An 18372-nucleotide genomic window follows, 5' to 3' on the forward strand; every position below is an offset into this window, starting at 1 on the left:
TCACAGAGCTGACCAATGTTATTACATGCAGATCATTCCTTAAAAGGGAATACTTGTTAAAATTAAATTAGCCCAAGGCTTCGAAGTTAATGCCAAGACAAAGAATTATCGAAAATTTTTGAAAAATTTTCAAAAACGATCTTCACAAGAACCATTTGGCCAGGAATGCTGAAACTTATTGTCGCTATCAATTCTAAATTTGTTCGATGTTGTATCCCGTTTTGACCCTTGATGTCGTACAAGTAGAGTCGTATACATTACCGTGCATGGAGCGTATTTGTTCCGGGCTTTTAAACCACAGTTGCTATATCAGGGATGTAGAAATCGTCTCGGGTAGCGCACGTTTTCCGGGTACCAGATGTGGCTCAATCTGACAGGTCGATGAAGGAGTAATTTTTAATTTCGTGGTAACTAAATCCCCAGTCAGGGTAAGTTTATCTTATACAATTTTATCATACTGGAAATGATATTCAGCTAAAACGTTTGCTTTATAACTACTGTGCTATTTCTATTTGTCAGTATGTTCTAATTGTATACTTTAAAGTTTGCCACGTGTACCTGTCTTCAGTTTAAGTGTAACTAATAATGTTTACTTGTTACATGTTAATGTACATGGTTTCATTTTTGCAGTGTGAACCGGTGTTATTCATTGAAGCTGTAGCTATGTGTACTAGTTGTAATTTGCTCAAGCGTTTTTTACTTTGTACTATATACTTTTAGTGGCACTGTTTATTATATTTTGTCAACACATTAGTTGAAGGTTTTTTCCTTGTGTTTCCCAGTGTAGCTCTTTGTGGCGATAGAGTTTTGTCGACGTCGTGGTGGACTTCCCGAGTCAAAGTGACGTCTAAAGCATGATGCTCTGAGGACTGGATGCCCATAGACGTTGTTACATTGGGGGTACATTAGTCGGGACAAAAGTTTACAGTACTAATGAGGATGCACTCGTGGACACTGAGTATATTGGGAATTACCGTGGGTGGATTCAACCGAAGATACCGATTCCGGGATCTGGTCAGCGTGATCTCTCTCTCATTCAATTTATTTTGCACATATTTTGTTTTTATATAAAATTTTAAATAAAAAAAAATCTTGTGTTTTACTGTTCAAGCTAAAAGGTGTCGTGACACTTATATGGAAGCATCCTCAGGTAGTGTACATTCAGAGTTTGAAAATCAAGACCCCCAGGGGTATGATGAGACGCAATGGGGGGGGGGGGTGTCAAAATTTTTCAAGGGAATATACATGTATTAGAGAACAAATGATAAAAATCTTCTTTACAGAAACTGATCGGCCAGAAAAGCTGAATCTGGTGTGAAAACATCCTCAATTAGGGTAGATTCAAGTTTGATTAAAGCATGATCTGCGAGGGTAGAGTCAATTTACCTTTAAAATTTGTAACTTAAGTCAGTTCAGATAGTGTAGATTAAAATTTGTCAAAATCATAATCTTCAGGAGTAGGGTTAGGCCACATGAGGGGGGGGATGTTCCAATTTTGCAAAAAAAGACATTCAAATTATTCACAAAATTCAAATGTTATTATACATGTATATAGTTTAACTTATATGCAAGCATTTTGACAGAATTCTTGAAAATAGAGGTAATGATATTGACCCTTCAAACTATGACCAATAACACTTATAAGTTGCCTTGGGATATTTACCTCTATTGTCAGTTGATATATTTAACTCTCTATGTTGATTGTCAATTCTTCTATTATTTTATTTTATTTTCCCTTTTTACGCTTGTATTGTATGATACCACATTCTGTTTACAGTGGACGACTTCCAGTGTACAGTTGAAAACCTCTTGTGTACAGTTGAAGATATCCCGTGTAAAGTGGACTACATCCTGTGTATACTGAACGACTTCCTGTGTACAATGGAGGGCATTACGAGTACAGTAACGACTACCCGTGAACAGTGGATGACATCCCATGTATATTGGATGACAGCCCGTGTACATTGGACGAGATTCTTGTACAGTGGACTTCATCTCGTGTACCGCGGACGACATCCCGTGTACATTGGACGACTTCCCGTCTACAGTGGATAACATCCCGTGTACAGTGGATAACATCCCGTGTACAGTCGACGACTTCCTGTGTACAGTGGACGACATCCCGTGTTCAGTGGACGACTTTCCGTGTACAGTGGACGACTTCCTTTGTACAAGTGGAAGACATCCCCTGTACCGTGGACGACTTCCTGTGTACAGCGGACGACATCCCGTTTACCGTGGACGACATCCCGTGTATAAGTGGAAGACATCCAGTGTACAATGGACGAATTTCCGTGTTCAGTGGACGACTTCCTTAGCTTTGTACAGAGAACGACTTACTGTGTCCAATGTACGACATGCACTATACAGTGGACAACATCAATTGCACAGTGGACGACTTCCTGTATACAGTAGACAACTTCCTGTGTACAGTGGACGGCTTCCTTGTACTGTGGACGACATCCTTTGTACAGTGGACGACATCCCGTTTACAGTGGATAACATCCCGTGTACAGTGGATAACATCCCGTGTACAGTGGATAACATGGGGGTGTACAGTGGATAACATCCCGTGTACAGTGGACGACATTCCATGTACAGTGGACGACATCCCGTATACAGTGGACGACTTCCTGTGTACAGTGGACGGCTTCCTTGTACTGTGGACGACATCCCGTGTACAGTGGATAACATTCCGTGTACAGTGGATAACATCCCGTGTACAGTGGACGACATCCCATGTACAGTGGATAACATCCCGTGTACAGTGGATAACATTCCGTGTACAGTGGATAACATCCCGTGTACAGTGGACGACATCCCATGTACAGTGGATAACATCCCGTGTACAGTGGATAACATTCCGTGTACAGTGGATAACATCCCGTGTACAGTGGATAACATCCCATGTACAGTGGATAACATCCCGTGTACAGTGGAAAACATCCCGTGTACAGTGAACGACATCCCGTGTACAGTGGACGACAATCCGTGTACAGTGGACGACATCCCGTGTACAGTGGACGACGTCCTGTCTAAAATGCAGGACAGCATTTGTACAGTCGACGACTTCCCATGTACAATTTACGACTTCCTTTGTACAGTGGACGACTTCCCGTGTTCAGTGGGCGAATTCCCGTGTACAGTGGACGACATCCTTTGTACAGTGGACAACATCCCGTGTACAACGGACGTGTATAGTGAACGGCATTTCCTGTAAAGACTTTGCACAGTCCGATTCTCCGCCGGGGCAGTAGCCCACAGTCTGACAAAGAGTACCCAAACTCTTAAATAGCATTCAACTCAATTTTCAACGATTAATTAAACGAAATGTCTGCAGTTGGTTCTTATCTTTATAAAACTTTATTGACTGTGAACTTAAATAAGAGAACAATATGTTTTTATATAATTGATATCATAATCATGCAGTATTACCAAAATCTAATGTAACTATTTTAAAAGATTATCTACTTACATCAAATGTAGACTGGTCAAATGATTAAATATTCAGAATCTCGACAAATACAGATTATATTGGTTTATAGAAAAGACTGAAACTCTTTTACTATTTGATGGGTACGAATCAAAAACAGTCAATTTCATGTAAAAGGGAAAAATTGAGGTAGAAATTACAGCTCAGGACGACCGATCTCAAACTCAATATTGTCTCAAGAATATTGGTCTAAAAAATCCATTACTTGATAAGATTTATGCAATTCCAATTCATTAATTAAAGTATATTAACATATTATGGAAAAACAAGAGACGAAAGCTTTGATGATGAGATATGATGATCGATATAGTGCTGAATGTAATTGTATTGGAGAACATGTTAGCGGGAATGAAAGATATTCTGTTTTAAAAATCGAACTCCTGCTTTAATTACGGATTCCATATAAAGTAGCTTATAACGTCGTGACACACCATTTACTCACTAAAATTTGTGAACAAGCATGGAATTGTTTGCTTGGATTCTGCTGTTGCTGCCATTGTTTCAAGGTGAGATTTGTATTTATCCTTTATTTGTCAGAGTTCATAAAAGTGTGCATATATTTATAATTATGGTCTTAAAATTATATATACTGTATTTTATAATTTAAAAAAAAAGAAATGTTTGCGGTTTTCACTGATCAAGGTAGATAAGTTTTAAACTTTCTGCAAATTATAAAGCTTATTTTAAACGCATTTAAAAGTATTGAGTATAATTTTAAGATATTTTTCTAAGCTTCTGTTATGTTCTTTGAACGCCCCTATCTGTTAAATTTATCATCATCAGTTGTCACAAGCTTTTTCAGTTCAAAAGCATGATGTCGACGCGAAAGCATATTCCGCATGTTGGTAATGATCTGACCTAATTAGAGACAATTGAAAGAAACAGTGAGAATTGAGATCATTTTGAGCTGAAGGACCTATCAAAGATGTAATATTGACGTTATTTTGTGTTTAATCTCTGCCTAGTTGTGAAAATGGTGGTCCATATATATTTATTGATATTGTTAACATTCATTCGTACATGTAATTCGAAGAAGTTCTGAATTTCTTCTCAATAAAGTATTTTAATACGTTTTGTAAAACAAAAAAAATACTTTGTTTCTCTATGCTACTTATAGCGAATACTTTTTTACGCAATAAACAAGAATAGTTTATAATTGTGCATCCATTTTCAGTTACATTAAAGAACCTTAGTACTTAATGAATACCAATGAAAAAGTGTCGTTTTTCTTTATTTCCGCTCATCATACTGACACACTTTAGTTCAAGTTCCCAGCATCGAAATATAGCATGAAATATAGTTTGATAATAAGTCTCTAACAATGTTTCTATCCAAGTCTTTTAAAATATAAAACTATCTACAGGTCACTCTAGATCTAAACCTGTTGATAACCAGCTTTGTATAGTGTGATAGTTTCTTTCTTCATCCAGCTTACGTATACTTTCTAAAACATTGCCTTTGGGTAAAAGATGTTTATTGATCATAATTAAAGTTTCTGTGTCAAATATCAAGGTCATATCAGACTCTGGATCATAGGTTTTTCCAATTAAACGCACCTGACTTATATTATACCCAAAACGCGCTTGTTAATTAAAGGGTTTCATTGATCTAAGTTCGCAGTTTAAGGTCAGAGCAAAATGTTTTGTTTGTGTTAATGTTCTTTGTGAAGCGGGTCTTTGAGATAGTTTTGATGAGGTCTTGTTTCACTTATCTCGGAAAGGAGGAATTAAATTTAAATAATAAAAGACCTATGAGCCACATTGCTTACTTGATAAATAGCTCTTGTATCTTTAGAAATGAAATTCTTCTAAAATATCGAAAACTCACAATAAAGGAAGGAACATGATTATGTAAAATTATGAAATATTATGGAATATTAAAAGTATAAGGATAATGAATATTCTTGCATGGTTATATCATAAAATGTAGCATTGTTTCATTTGAGGAACAGATTTTTTGATATTTTTCCATAAACATTTCAATGTTGACTTTCATACATTTACCGGTCATCAGTGATGATCAGGAGGTCATGGTTTTGACAATTCAAACCTACATTTTGTGCGGATGTTTGTAGAATTATACCACAAGTTGTAGTATTAAAGTTCCAAAGATAATTTAAAACATTGTTTGAGTCATATATATTTCTGTTAATCTTTGGACCCTTTCTGGGGCCCTATCTGTCCAGGGAATTTGGTTTATTAAATCATTCAGAATATTTACTATCTGTAGAAGTTTGATGTAAATATTGACATTTCTGGTTGCAGTTGTTCTTGAGGAGAAGAATTTTTAAGACGGATACCTTTTTTCCACTGTTTTATGTTAATCTTTCTTTTGGTGTAACCAATTATTAAGATAATTAAAAAACTCCTTCCCATAAGGATGCTTTGTATTGGGTTAAATTTGGACCAGTAGTTCTAGGGAAGGAGTCAAAAATGTGAAAACTTAACAGAGAGACAGACGGACGGCCGATGTATATTAGATGATCGGAAAACATCAATGCCTCAGGTGAACTAAATCTAAAGAGGTATATATAGTATTTACTACAATCACGTTAAACATAACTTATCCTCCCTTATTTGGTGCGAGCTGCAGGCCAGGTACCCCTAGAGATATGGGTAATTTAATAATATTCAGTAAATATAGTTATTTTTCTAAAGGTTTAATATGGAAAGGAGTGTACTAAAATCGCATAATAGATGCGTCATAGTAACTATTGGATGAAAGTGTTATATAACATTATCATTCTCCCAGTTTACGTGTTAAAATTGATTCTTTTTCATTCACAATGCACTCACATGTTTGCAATTATCAGTTTCAAACGATTTATCTAAATTGCGTGAGATTAAAAGCTAAAGTGTTGATATATGTCAATGTCATTGAATGTGTTAATTGGTAATCAAAAGATATATTACTTCGTTGAAACAATTATCTTAGCTCAGAATAGCCTTAAGTCGGTATTTTAGTTCAGATGCCTCTTGAGTCATGATTTACGGAAGCCAGATTTAATAGCTCATTGTTTAATATGTATGAAAACATGTATTTATTTTCTTTGATGTCGTTACTATTTACCTGTCAATTAATTTCTACTTATTGGACGGCTTCAAATGACAAACTAGACAAGTATAGATTAAAAAAGAGACACAAAAATAAAAAAAAAACTGGTTTCTCCATAAACATCGATGAGAACTTCAAAAACTAAAACACAAAACTCTATACTATGAATATCCATGTAGTTCCCCTAATGTAGAGAAATTTCTGACTAATTAACAAAAAAAACCTTCAAGACAATTCTGAAATGGTCTTAAAATGTGGTCAATTTTGTAATATTGACCCTTTAAATGAAACTAATTGAGAACTCTGCGTGCAAATTTACTAGTTATATCCATAAATCTACATCCACCGAGTAATTTTTATTTTATTCCTTATGAAAACTGATAGTGATTCATAGCTCAATAGAAACCGACAAAGGTGAATTTTACACGATCTAGTTCTAACCTGTTTATCGATCGGTCGAAACCTAAAAAAGATCACTGACTGCTTGGAACACTGTAAACATATTATAATAAGCGTGTACGATATTAAGCGGAATATCAATTTTCAACAAGTTACAGTGGATTTGAATAAGTGTATTTCTGTAGGTGCTTATTCTTATGCATCTATCAGCTAACGATTATTTTTTTCTGCAATGTCGCATGATTCACTAAAGAAAGCAGTTTATAGTTTAAGTACACCCCACAACATGAACCCAACATATAGAGAAAACACTGACAAATTTTTTAAAATAGCCCAAAGAAATCCTTTTGCAGAGTGCTTGGGGTCTGAAGTCTGGAAAATCGTCCCCCGGCTTCTAGATGGAGGAATAGCGGAAATACCCTCGAAGTCCTACAACGGAAGTACTATATCTCTGTGCGCATTGGAATGCCAGATGAGACCGCCATGTCAACTTTTCCGTTATAACTCAGCCACATCAGAGTGCGACTTGTATGACGGAAGAAGATTCAAAAGAACCTCCCACGTTCACCGAAACCAGTTTTATCAGAAAATGCCAGAATGTAAGACTTTTTAAAGTTTTGATTGTCCGTACTGTAATGCTTGATGTATGGTTATATTTTATAAATCTAGTTTTGCATAGTAATGCAAAAAATTTGTTCAGTACTTTCATCTTTCATGTGTGTAATGTTTGTGTATGATGATTGTCTTCAGATTGTGTAACCGGGCGCGACGAATGGTTCCCTGAGTATCAAACTTGCATTTGGATTCCGACCCAGGTTTATCCATACGAAGAGGCAAAACGTCTTTGCGAATCAGCAGGGAAAGTCATGTTAGGCACAAAGAACTTTTCACAAGTCTTGGGCCTGATGGATCTTTTGGATACTCGTAAGTTTAAAAAAAGCATGTTCAATATATAATTAAAAACTTTTTAAAAATTATAATAGTAATATAAAAGGTGGTTTTGTCCGTTTTAGAATACATTCACGTATACTCTCTGCGCACTGGAACCAAAACTTATGAGATGGATGACGGGACTTTGATCCCATCCACATTGTGGTGTCCGGGGCAGCCAGACTCGGACTCTGGGTGTTTAGGGGTCCAAAGCGACCCCCAGAGTGACTGGTGTACCTATCCCGGAGTAGACGATATCAGATGTTCTGATCACAGACAATTCCTCTGTGTATAGACAAGACAAAATCACGTCACAGGTCTACAAACAACTCTAGAGAATTAAGAGGACTAGATGGTCGTGGCTATTTTAGACGATATGAATCTCCTTGTAATGAAGAGCTCTGTATATAGATATAAGTTAATGTTCAAATTTTTAAGATAATATTTTTCACGAATGTATACACATAGGGTATGGCCAAAAATATTATATTTAAAATCTTACATAGTGAACTATTTCCAAAACGTCTTTTAAAGTACAAGTAGTATAAAAATAAACTTGGTCAATATTTTTGACAATTTGGAAGTTAATAACACAAACATTTTTTCAAACAGTTAGTCCATACAGTTCAAATTTTTCAAACGTTTTTTTCAAACAGGTAGTCCATACAGTGCTCTATTTCAAAACAGTCTCAAAAGTTTAAGGATTATGAACTTGGTAAATTTTTTTGACCATTTTAATGTTAATAACACCCCCTTTACATTGTTCCAACCCTTTAGATCTGTGGAAGCACGCACAAATCGTTAAGAAACGACTTTCAATACCAGTGACGTCAAAGTATTGGCCATAAGTACATGTATAGTTGACCACAGACTAAAGAATTTGTCAGTGGATTTAATTCTGTAATACAAGGATTTTTAAAACCCAATTTCTACTTCTTTTGAACCTTTTTTTAAATAATTATCGTAACCATATATCCGATAATGTTCTTACAGATACTGACATAACCGTATCACGAACAAACTAGTTTTAAGCCATTTGTTTGCAAGACAATGCAAATAACGCAAGCTTTTAGAATCTGCTTTCAAACGTGTTCATAAGCATTTTTTTTTTATTTAATCATGATTATTTTAAAATACTATACGCATATGATATTCAATTTGTACATAGACATCCCCTCCCCCCCCACACACACACACACACACATATATATATATATATATATATATATATATATATATATATATATATATATATATATATATATATATATATATATATATATATATATATATATATATATATATATATATATATGTTTTCTTATATTGAACGTTTTTCGTGTTTTCTTATAAAGCGCTTAAGCTATATTGAACGTTTTTCGTGTTTTCTTATTTAATTTATATATATATATATATATATATATATATATATATATATATATATATATATATATATATAAATCCAAAAAATATCGCAGTGTCCAGTTTTATATAAAGAAAATTTTAAAAATGAAAGACAACACAGAGTAAAACGTTAGCGCTTTCATTCAATCTTCAGACGTTTTTAAAATAACAATTACGTTACTTGGTGACGTCTACAATACAATGACGTCATAGTTAAAGTTAACGTTGTAGAGGGATATTGCCGCGTAATCTATAGCGTAATTCAATGAAATGTGTACACAATACACAGAAAAGTAAAATTATAGCAGTCTGTTGAGGCAAAGTTTTAAAGTTTGAATAAAATGTTTTTCTTTTTCTCTTCTTTCCGTTGCACTCTCTGTAAAAAGTTTATAAAAAGGAAACATTTTAAATTGCCCGCCTTCGCATACATCAATATGCTCGCTGAGTTTTATTTTCCGGTACTCTGGGTCTTTAATCAACGGAAAGAAGAGAAAAAAACTGATCATTGATTGAAGGTTAATTCATTTTACTTCCATTGCGGAAAGGAGTGCAATTATTTGACCACAATTTCATGCCATTTTTAATTAAGTTTTTTGATAACATATACTCTTAATGTTGACTGTTTGGTAAATGATGTTTCAAACAATCGATAGAGAACTTCCGAAATGTACAATAAACATTAAACAAAAATATTGTCGATTGTTCGATCTTAGAAAGATATATTATGAAAAAATTGTGCAACAATATTTACCGTTTGTCACATTGTACATCATGCAAAATTGGTATCATCACCAATTATAAGCTCTCAAGTATTTTCATTATAAGTAATGAAAAAAAATTTTGAATTCCGGTTATACGCCACGCATTAAAACATAGCCTTATCACAAGCAGTCATGCGCAAATCCAGAAAAATTCCCCAGGGGGATCCAAGGAATAAGGCGGGTCCAGGACCTACTTTTGGTAACTTTGCTAATTTTTATATTTTTGATTTTATATATTGTAGATTATTGGTCATCAAATCTTGTAAGTTTGTGCTTCTTATAGCTTCAAGACATTTTTACTCAAAGGTAGGTCTCAGTGACCTACTTTTATTATAATACTTTTCAACGTTAACATTGATACGAAAAGCCTGAATTGACATTTTTAAAACTTATGGTATTTTATAACAAAGCTTTGAAAAGTTATCGAGGTAAAATGTCACCAACCGGGACATTTTAACATGGTTAACAACATGGTAGTTTACAACATGGTAAAAAGGTAAACTTGATATGTCTACAGCAGTGATGTGAAAAATGTTTATGCTTAAAAGCTTTCAGTTTGTGAATTCTATAATCTAAATCATCGACTTATATGTTGTGCAGCATTGTAGTTGGTATTTTATGTTACATTTTATAAATAACACAACCTTTCGTCTTTTCTTCATTCTTATTTAACCACAACGCATCACCTGAAAGCTAGGTTTTAGTTCCAACGTGAGTTCATAGTTAATTCTTTTACATGTGATAAAATTAGCTAAAGTTAGGAGAAAATACTCATGTGGGCGATGTAGCCGTGTAACAATGACAGGTCATTGTTTTCATTAGTGGTCTCACCATCAAACATAAACAATTATGCATGTAATCAATACGGTTTTCTAACTTTTTTAAAACTTAATATATATTGCTTATCGTTTTAATTTAGAATAAGCAAGGACTGTTTAGCTAATTATATGAATGATGGCTCAATATTCAAGACTAACTATTATTGTTATTGGTTTTCTTCATGAATTAGTGATGTAAAATGTTATTTGTGTCTGTTTTACAAGAAAAATTTCGAAAGAAAATATTTTAATTTCTTGAAATGTGTTAAACTGCATTTTAAAAATGATTCAGCTTTCTTGAGTATTTTAGGTTTAATCATCACTTGTTTGACGAAAGCAATGATAATTGACCAAAAACAACTGATTTTCTAAAGCAATCTCACAGATGGAAGGATCAAAGTCCATAAAATTGTGTATTAAACCGTTTTTCCAGTAAACATAATGCAATGACATATCCATTTCCTCTTAGCAAAGCAATTAACTTTTTAGGCCAATTTTCTTTCCTTATGATAGATTTTTTGCATTTGAACTGTTTGATTTCATTTGGGACATTTCTGGTATTGTTCACCAAAGCCAAATAGTTCCAAATATAAATCATAAACTCTTAAACGCAGTGCTATACTTGTACTTAAAATATTCAGTTGACTACATACCCGTGTTAAGCTTGACCTTTGTTTTCTATTGTTCAAACGTTCTTTCTCCTTTGCTGTTGTTAATCCAATTTCTATTTCAAAATGTCTCAAATACAAGTTTTAAATTTGAGTCTGATGTTGATTGTTATGTAATCACATCTACTAAGCAACAATTTGATTACGTGACCAATTAAAAATTTGAAAACGCAAGTGAAGTTCAGCAGTGGTTGTCTAGTTGCTTTATGCAACAAATGTTTGTCACTCAATATTATGGAGGGTAATCGTGTTCAAAAATCCAGACATATAAACTTGTAAATCCGAATATGTAATTGTGTTGGTGTGTGCGCCTGAGTATGAATATGTGTAATTCTGATCGTGTAACGTATAAAACTCAGGGATAAACACTTTAGAGTTGACCCCGCAAGCCTTCGATCTATTTTTTCCTACAGATGCCAATTGCAGCTGTAAAATACTGTTTGTTATTTACATGTAACCTGCCACTATAATACAAACTTTCCATCTGTAGTCTCAGCATTTGTACTTCCGTTTTCTGAAATATCACGGCTGACATGTTGCAAATCAACAAATGTAAAGTCTACAAGTTTGTCGAATTTTGACATGACCATATATGGAACAGTGACGTCACCGATAGAAAAAAGGATAGCTGCAGGTAAAGGCATGCCGTAATCGCCGGAATAGGGACGGAATAAATATGACAAATATATTAGGTAGGTCTATAATCATATTATCTCTCGATAACAACTTTTCTTAGAAAGTATTTTTTTGAAAGTTATTGATAAGAAAAACAAAGAATTAAAAGACATTGGTTTTGAGATTTTGATTAACATGAGAAACGACACCCCCTTTAAAAATAAATAAATAAAACTTCCAAAGATAAGGTTAACTGTCGTGAAACTAAAATGTGTATAAATTATTTAAAAAAATGTTTCATTTTGCATTGTCGGCCATGTATAGGGAAAAAAGCCTATCAAGCTTGTGAAAATTGGCATTTTTCAAAATTTCAAGCAATTATTATGGGGTATGAGCATGACGTCCTGAATGTCGGTTCAATACAGACTCACTTTGTGAAATTGGTCGATAAAAAATTTCCGGAGAGCTTTTATAATACGGCTTTATAGCCACTTGTGAACATGTACTGTTTACCATAAAGCAACTACTTAATTTTGTAAAATTATCGTCTATACAGTATATATTTTAAAATAGTTTATGATTTAAACTCTACCAGTTCATATACGATCAAATTCATCTGACCCACCCCGTTCCTTACTTTCCGAAATCTTTTTTTTATAACAGTTCTTTACTCTGTCCCGAGTTTTTGCTTCCACCACTTTTTGTTGATTTTAAATAAAAATACAAATAACTGGGAAAGAAGTATAGTTGAAATCGATGAAAGGGAATATATCCAAGATATCTTAATTGACAAATTATCCCTTTTCACTCATAAAAGTTTACAGGAACGAAAACAAATTTCTTACGGAGATTTATAACGGGAAATGTTTACATCTTTTCTCAATTCGGAAGTATTCGGGACACCTCGCGCAATTTTCCAACGTTATCATCCGGGCTTATTAATGGCTGATGCAATGCAAAATCCACGTAGACTTTCTATTTTGGGATGTGTATTAAAACCTAAAGCGGTAGAGGGGGCGTTTCAAAACAGATAATCTTGACATTTTTCATATTAATGGATGAACGTAGTTGCGTTCAAAGGTATTTATGATTATCGAAATATCAAGCGAAAAGTGATGGAAGCAAAAACTCAGGACAGAGTATAGATTGTTTTATTATTAATTTTATCTTTCACTTGCACAACAAAATCATTTTGATAAAAAGTATAAATACATGTATAGTTACATACATTTTTCCGCAAAAAATTACCAAATCTTTGCAGGTCGTTTAATCTAACTAATTCAGAAAAATAACAAGAGAAAAGCTGTAAATGTGACAGCAAACCGGGTTTTCTTTTGTGTGAACAGTATGCATAATCCATTTGTCAATCCTGAATTGATAAATACTGCATATCCAAAGAAATGGGGTACTCCATATGCAATGGTTTTGCCAAAAAATGACTAAGTTGATATTTTCTTTTTATTAATTATCAGAAATAAAAATCATAGCAATTTGCATACCTCTGATATATTTATAATTGATATGCAAAAGAACAATTTCCTATCTCGAAAACTGCATGAGGAGTTATCGGTACAATACGGGTACCTTTTGGCAACCACTCGCCCGCCCGCCAATTTCACTTTTTCAATAATCGAAAAACCCGGTTAAAAATTCTCTCGAAAAATTCTTAGAATTCAGAAGCTACATGGGACCTCACGGCGGTCTCCGAACCTCATGCCGCTCAAAATATATATAACCCCTTAGGTTTCTTGATCCGTCTCATTTCTAGAAAAGAGTACGCATTAACTAATAAACATATTCCATTTTAAATTACATGTCAAATTATTTTAGAGAAATAGGATATTAGGCATTTCTTTTTAACCATTATCGTATAATGCCATGAGAATTATATTACAGAAATTTGCGCATTCGTCACATCGGCGACGATTTTTAGATGCATGACCTTCTTCCTGTTTGGTCCAGTTTCAATCATACCTCAAAAATTTTCTAAAGATAAAACCGGTATTAGTGTCGTTCATTAAAAGCTTTAAGCTGAATATTACATGTATGTTTATTTTTCATCCATTCCGGCGATTACGGCATGCCGTTTCCTCGCAGCAAGGCAGTTGCCATATAAGGTCATGTCAAAATTCGACAAACTTGTAGACTTTACATTTGTCAATTTGTATTATGTCAGATGTGCTATTGCCAATGGCGGATTTAAGGGCGCCCCCCCCCCCCCCTAAAATTTTCAAAGTATGCATGACTGTTGATGATTTGATAAATTTTACATAGAAAAGTTAGGCATTTTGTGTTTCACTTTATTTATAATTATGCCTGACTCAATGTTACACCTCATTGATACACAAGCTGTGCTATGCTGACTGTAATTCTGCTGCTCTATAAACATCTATAAACATCTCATTCTGATCCTAATGCCTGTTGACAGGTTCTGATAACAAACCAATTAAACAGTGTTTAAAACAAGCAGTGTTGGTCATTTCATTATGGTGGCTGCATCAAATTCCCCAGGGCCCTGATCTTGGGGCTTCGACCAAGAATCGACTGGAAATCCCAGCAGTTTTGTTTCAAGTGTAGACTGCGCTGTCGATCTATTCCCTATTGCGTCTATTCCCTATTCCGATGCAAGCAAAAATTTCTGAATATTTAAAAGCTGGTCGAATGTAAATATATAATTGCTTTTAAAACCAGATGGTCTATGTGCAAACATTAATTAATTACTGTATATTTTTTGAAATTTTTTCTAGGTAAATAGACTTTTTTAATATAAGAATATTGAAGATTTGATGCATCAGATATTTCTAACAGCTAATAGGGGGTCGGATACCGTAACGTCATTAGAATGTTGTAACTTTGATAACCTGGTTAATTTTGGGAGTTCATAAATGCCTAAAATATTTTATTTTTAATCCAATACATGTATTAGGTATAAGTAACAATATGTGTCAAATTGTTATATATATGTTAGAGGCTTTTGTGTAAAGTGTACTTAACTAAAAAACATACCACTATTTTGAGCCTGGTTTTACCTTCAAAATACACGAAAACCCAGGAGCTTCCGGGGGCTTCGCCCCCTGGGCCCCTACCAGGGCTTTGCCATGGACCCACGGGGGGGCCTCAAGGCGGCCCCCAGACCCCCTGCCTCAATAATTTTATCCACGCCCCCTAACTACAAATCCTGTATCCGCCCCTGATTGCCGAGCCCGAGGATACAAATGCAGAAACTACAGATAGAAAGTGTGCAAAGTTGAAGGTTTAATTAACTGATGAAAGCAATAAAGCTGAAAATTGTGCATCATGCGAAGGAACTGAGTCAAATCTTACATGTGTTTATCCCTGAGTTTTACAGGTTACACGATCAGAATTACACACATTCATTATCAAACTCACACACCAACACGATTACGTATTCGGGATTTACAAGTTTACATGTCTGGATTTTTGAACACGATTACCCTCCATACAATATACCGTAATAACTGACAGTTCTACATTAAATAATCAAAGTACTGAAGAACTGACGGGAGTTGATTTTGCTGATGTTTATTTATTTTAAAATCAATGATATGTTATTTTGCATGACAAGTACATGTAGTTTCTAATTACGCACGTTTTCATATGAATTTTTGGACTTTTTCGACACGAATATCGAGAAACCCCCATTGGAATCATGTTAAATAATATCTAATGATAAAATTAATTCAATCAAACTATGTACATGTATCAGTAATAGAAATATTTCTTGAAAATTGTATGGATCCAAGGAATATTGAACTCGAGTCTCGTTCAACCAAACGCTCGGCTGACACCGTATATCTCCGACAAGGATTTACGGAGACAGCCGATCGTCGAATTGAACGAGGCTATATTAAACTCTGGCGTAGGAATACATACGACTACAAAAAATATTTAAATTGTTCGTACCATTTAAAATCTGACTATTTTCAAGGTATTTATAAGTTTCCTTGAAAAACAATGCGTTATCATACATTACATCAAATTAGTCAATTATTTTCAAGAACTTAGTCTAGTCAGCAGCAATGATTTGTGCTGAGGTCCGAACACTGTTTCACTTTCGGTTTGTCTGAGTAACTGCATAGGAGAGTTGATTAAAATCAACTCCCAAAAAAGGCATATATCATACAGAGAGCAACATCAATGAAGAAATTGGAACCGGTGTTATATAGTGCCTTTTCCCCCTAGCCATCTTTCCCCCCGGAAAAATGGCTATATAGCAGTTCTTCCCCCCGGAAAAATGGCTATATAGCAGTTTTTCCCCCACGGAAAGATGATTATATAGTGGGTGTTTCCCCTTTTTATAGCCAGATTACCCCCACGGAAAACCTACTATATAGTGGATTTTTCCCCATTTTTACTTTCCGGCCATGTTTATGGCGGACCATTCGTGACAATAATTTACAATAACTGATATGATATTAATTTCTCATAAAAAAGGATAATTATGGCATTTATTAATACACAAAATAAAATACATGATTTTTCAACCCCAAATATGAACTAAGGCATGCGCCTTCATAACATTCATGTGTCATCATCGTTTATTTTACCTGTTCTCACGCCTTTTTGGAACACCTTTTACACGGATTTCGGAATACCTCGAATCTTTTTCATCTAATCGATGCTTACAGTTTTGACCTCAACGTTATGAACACGTGAGAACACATTTGAGGGAAAATACGCCGGTTTAAAACTTTAATTTTCCAATGTATTACCATCAATGTATAAGCTTCTCCCAGAGAAGTAACTGACCAATCTTGACTTAATTTTGTAGAGGAATGGAATAAAAAGTGGAAATGTATTACTCCCTTCGTCCGAAAGGCTATCAATTTTAAATTAATACCGTTAGAATTGACGATCTTAAAAAATATTATATATATCTTCTAAATAGCAAATGGGAGACGGGGCGCACTGATATGATGAGAAACTGAAATGTTTTAGTTTAACTTTGATTGATGGGGTTCCAAATCTTGGGTAAGGGGTATTTTAATTATGTATTAAATGCATGTGTAAAGTTAGTGTTTACCATTTCGTTTTAAAGTTACGCATATTCATATTTTTAAGCACATTTTTACGAAACGCGAGATTCTATGATGTAAACAAAAAAAATTAAAAAAATAAATGTCTTCACACCCAGAACAATGTCGGTATCTTTGCTGGTTACTTTGGAAAATGTGAAATTGAGCCTGAACTAACCTTATGTATATATTGTCACTCATTATTTGTTAATTTTTCCACTTTTAAGTTTGCAACGTGATTTATAAATATACAATTTTGAAAATGATGCCATATAAATCAAGATATACGATTCAATCATCTAAAAATCTTATACTTTTTGTTTCATATTTTTGCAATAAAGATTTACTTGTGTACCATATTATTTTTTCGAACAATGAAACAAGGGTAATTTAAAAAAAACAAACAACAAAAAACAACAACAACCAACACATCTATTGTGATGAGCTGACTTTATTAAATATAAGCTTGTTCTTCTAATCAACTAACAAGTAAAAAAAAGTCGTATATGCGCTTAGGTTGGTTATTTATTTTAGGTTTTCGGTTTCTCCTTTTATGCATAAAAGTTTATTGATTTCATTATCTAGTTATTTATTGTATCATTAGTCATCTTATGAATTGATTAAATGTTTTGAAGAATAATGAATTTACCCGCGTACCTTTTTAAACATTTTTGTTCGTAAATTTAAAAAGAAAAGCAGAATTGAACGTAATTTTCGATCATTTTGATAAAGAAATATATGAGTGATTGTGTATTTTTAATTGATGTTTTTACTTTTAAATGACCATAAAAATATGTTTACGTGGTCATCTATAGTTTTGAGATATGGGGCCCTAAAAAATAAATATTCTTTATAATTGGATTTCAAACATCGGGCTCGAAAACAACAAAAGGCCCCTACCCTGCATGGGGGCTAAAATTTTCGGTGTCATCTACTAGTGGTATACCACTATCACTGTGAAAATATGGTTAAGTGGTCATCTCTAGAATTTGAGATTCGGGTCCCCACTTATAGAACACTATTCAATTAATAATAATGGGGTTTTAAACATCAAGGGCCCCTACCCTGAGGACTGAAATTTTCATAGTCATCTTCAAGTGGTAAACCACTGCCACTATAAAAATATGGTGATATGGTCATCTCTAGTTTATGAGACATTGGACCCTAAAGAATATGCACTATAATTATTATAAT

At 34.0% G+C, this 18372-nt stretch overlaps 1 protein-coding gene across 1 annotated transcript; it reads left to right on the forward strand.

The window, feature by feature from the left end:
• Positions 1–3888: 3888 nt before the first annotated feature.
• LOC128172917 (uncharacterized) lies at positions 3889–8180 on the forward strand. Its single transcript, XM_052838655.1, has 4 exons — positions 3889–3999; positions 7300–7545; positions 7697–7870; positions 7960–8180. The coding sequence occupies exons 1-4, from the start codon at positions 3954–3956 to the stop codon at positions 8169–8171; spliced, it is 678 nt and encodes a 225-aa protein (XP_052694615.1). The 5' UTR covers positions 3889–3953; the 3' UTR covers positions 8172–8180.
• The last annotated feature ends 10192 nt before the right edge of the window (positions 8181–18372 follow it).

Source organism: Crassostrea angulata, chromosome 1, assembly GCF_025612915.1.
Source record: "Crassostrea angulata isolate pt1a10 chromosome 1, ASM2561291v2, whole genome shotgun sequence".
Taxonomy (NCBI): domain Eukaryota; kingdom Metazoa; phylum Mollusca; class Bivalvia; order Ostreida; family Ostreidae; genus Magallana; species Magallana angulata.

Excerpts from the sequence above, each read along its gene's own strand:
- LOC128172917 (XM_052838655.1), top strand. The coding sequence starts at position 3,954 with ATGGAATTGTTTGCTTGGATTCTGCTGTTGCTGCCATTGTTTCAAG. Across the intron at positions 7,546-7,696 it reads TTATCAGAAAATGCCAGAAT|ATTGTGTAACCGGGCGCGAC; the intron begins GTAAGACTTTTT and ends GATTGTCTTCAG. Across the intron at positions 7,871-7,959 it reads GATGGATCTTTTGGATACTC|AATACATTCACGTATACTCT; the intron begins GTAAGTTTAAAA and ends TGTCCGTTTTAG.